This window comes from Austrofundulus limnaeus, unplaced genomic scaffold, assembly GCF_001266775.1.
Source record: "Austrofundulus limnaeus strain Quisiro unplaced genomic scaffold, Austrofundulus_limnaeus-1.0 Scaffold201, whole genome shotgun sequence".
NCBI classification, from domain to species: Eukaryota; Metazoa; Chordata; class Actinopteri; order Cyprinodontiformes; family Rivulidae; genus Austrofundulus; species Austrofundulus limnaeus.
Window position 1 is genome coordinate 507,671 of NW_013952603.1, and position 3,118 is coordinate 510,788.

The 3,118-nt window shown below is 43.4% G+C and overlaps 1 protein-coding gene across 1 annotated transcript in view; it reads left to right on the top strand.

Annotated features, from left to right (window-relative positions):
* The first annotated feature begins 1,889 nt into the window (after window positions 1-1,889).
* arxa (aristaless related homeobox a) overlaps window positions 1,890-3,118 on the top strand; it is a 7,666-nt gene continuing 6,437 nt past the window's right edge. The window contains exons 1-2 of the mRNA XM_014018768.1: window positions 1,890-2,307; window positions 2,523-3,114. Coding sequence (XP_013874222.1) covers window positions 2,127-2,307; window positions 2,523-3,114 — 773 coding nt within the window. The 5' untranslated portion in view covers window positions 1,890-2,126. The remainder of the gene's footprint in view (window positions 2,308-2,522; window positions 3,115-3,118) is intronic.

Here is a 3,118-nt window from a genome sequence, read left to right on the forward strand (position 1 = left end):
AGATAGATAGATAGATAGATAGATAGATAGATAGATAGATAGATAGATAGATAGATAGATAGATAGATAGATAGATGCAGGTGGTGCTGAACTCTGCTCTGCAGCCTGAACAAAACCTATTTAATGTCTGTAAATACATTAAACTGTGCATCAGTTGACAAAAAATAAAAAAAAACCAACATAAAAATGGATTTACTGATAACTGGTGCAGTTTGATGCAGTTCTGGAACGCGGGTAGGCACTCAACGTAAACAAAACACAACTGAATCTGCCAAACACCAAATTTTACACAGCAGATCTGATCGCATCAAAAGTGTCGATCTCAAATGAAACGACTCTTCTGTGGTCACAGTTTTTAAGAATTTATTTATTTATTTATTATTATTTACCTATTTTCAGTTATTTCAACTGTCCCTGTAAACAAATGCATGGCAGYCAGTCACAACTGTTTAATTTAAGAACATATTTATAATTGTTTTCCTCCTTGGTTGTTTGCAGTAAACATCATTATATTCATTTTTTCCCATAGAAGCATTTGTTTGGTGGGATAATAATATATGGTTTAAAATCTGTAATTGGATTTTTTTGTAATGTTTTTGTTTGAGAATATCACGCCACAAAACCAATTTTTAAAAAGTTGTAAAAAAACAGAATGCAATCATTTGCAAATCCTTTTTTTTATTTAATCACAGTGAAACACAGTAAACTTGTTTAATCCAAGATATTTTTTGGGGGAAAAAAATGTTATTTTGAATTTAAGCAGACCTTCTATAAACAACAGCTAAAGGGGAATTTTGCAACAAATTTGGTTAATTATATTTAAAAAAGATGATTTTACATCACTGCATTGGGATCAGAAACACTTTCAAAAATAAACACAGTTTACAAACTCATCAACAAATTCTGGTTAAAGCTCTATCGCGCAAATAAGTAACAAAAGCTTAGAAAAGCTGCCGTCTTTCCTTTCAAACCTCGTTTAAAATGGACTGAAACAGAATTTAAAAACCGTTCAGACACACCTTCCATATTAAAGACGGAGAGGGACCATCAGCTGAAAGGCCTGCCTCTCTGATGGTATGGGGGTACATTAGTGCTGATGTGGAAAACAAGCTGCCGTCGGTCTCAGCAGGACATTAAACCTGATGCAGAAGACAAGACCGGGTCCTGGACTGCAGGTCTGCAGTCCAGGACCTCTGAGCGACKCAAAACAATCATGAAAACAACAAACACACAAACAACTGCTGCTCCCTTTCACCTCTAATATTCAGCTCCTTTAATAATCTACAAACATTGTTTTTATTACACAACATCCCATTTTTTTTTTAAATTCAGGTTGTTTAAAGTCAGGGATTTTAAATAAAGAATAATAGTATTTGCTGACCTTTCAAAAATAACCATTTCATGTTTTATTAAAACAAAAAAAAGGAGAAAGTAAAATTATAAAGTTTTCTAGCAGGTTTAATTTGGTTTGTTTTAATATTTTTTAAAGTTTTACTGCATATTTATTAATTTTACAACTTTTTCCCCCTGTTCTTTAGTTTTTGGCATCTCAAACCAACTCAAAAAAAAAAAAAACTCTAACATTGGCAGATATTTAGTTTATTAATGTTTTTAATTTTCAGTAATAGCCCAGTGGAATTTGATTATGTTTATTATTTACACGTTACAAATTATTTGCAACAATTTTATCTTAATTGAGATGATTTGTGTGAAGAAAATGATGTTTTTATCGCCTGAAAGTTCGTTCCAGAGAGAGGAAATAAGTGAAAAAGAAAACTCCATGTCGGGTTTTATCGCCTCTCCTCTCAAATTAACTTTAATCGTAAAACATATAAAGCAGCCTCGCGCTGTTCCCCCTCCTCTCTCTCTCCATCTCTTCTTCACATACACACACATTCACGAGCCAATCAGGCGCGCGGGAACAGAACACACGCGTGCTGAAGGAGCGCGCGGTGCGGAGAGGCGCGGCGCGAGACGCTCGAACCGGCTGTCTGTCATCAGCTGAGAGAGGGGCAGCGACACGCCGGAGGAACAGGAGTCCAAGGGGGGGAGAGAGGRAAAAAAGTGGGAAGAAGTGGGAGAGAGTGAAAAATAAAATCATAATTTTAAAAATATATATATCCGACATGAGCGGTCAGTTTGAGGAAGAGCTCCACGACAGGAAGAGCAGCAAGTCCCCGACGCTGCTCTCCTCCTACTGCATCGACAGCATTCTGGGCCGCCGGAGCCCCTGTAAGGTCCGCCTGCTCGGCCCGCAAAGTCTGACGGCGCTGTCCGGCAGAGCGGAGCTCGACAAGCCGGCTGAGGGTGAGTTTCCTCACGGCCCAGCTGAGGAGTCACGGCGGGGATTGAACCGTTTCAGAGCGGCAGCTGCACTTAAATCAGAAGGTCGCGGGTTCGATCCCAGCTACTTTAGAGAATTTAAAAAAAAAAACTGCTTAAATTCTTATAATTTAAAGTTTATTTAACTGCTCGTTTAATAAATAATAACTGCTGTATTTTTTTTTAATAATTCACTCCAGGGTTAACGAAGGAGCCCCTCTCCCTGGGCGCTGACATGCACCTGCCCCCCAAGCTGCGCCGGCTCTACGGACCGGGGGGAAAGTACCTCCACGAGCAGGCGGAGAAGCTGGAGAGGGAGCGGCTCCTCCTGGAGCAAGCGGCCGACGGCCTCAAGATCACCCAGGCGCCGCAGGTGAGCATCAGCCGCAGCAAGTCCTACCGGGAGAACGCCTCCCTGAGCCGGGGAGAGGGCGAGCGGAGCCCCGCGGAGGCCTCGGAGGACGGCGGCCTCGGCCTGGTGGAGCTGGGGCCGCTCAAGTTCGAGGAGGAGGACGCCGGGAAGGAGGAGGGGAGCTGCGGGGACGCGGCCGCGCTGTCCCCGAGCAAGGACGAGGAGCGGGAGAGCCTGCACGCCGGGGACGGGGACGTGAGGGACGGGGAGGACAGCGTGTGTCTGTCGGCGGGCAGCGACTCGGAGGAAGGGATGCTGAAGCGGAAGCAGCGGAGGTACAGGACCACCTTCACCAGCTACCAGCTGGAGGAGCTGGAGAGGGCCTTCCAGAAGACCCACTACCCCGACGTGTTCACCAGGTCAGACAAACACAAACACATGTTC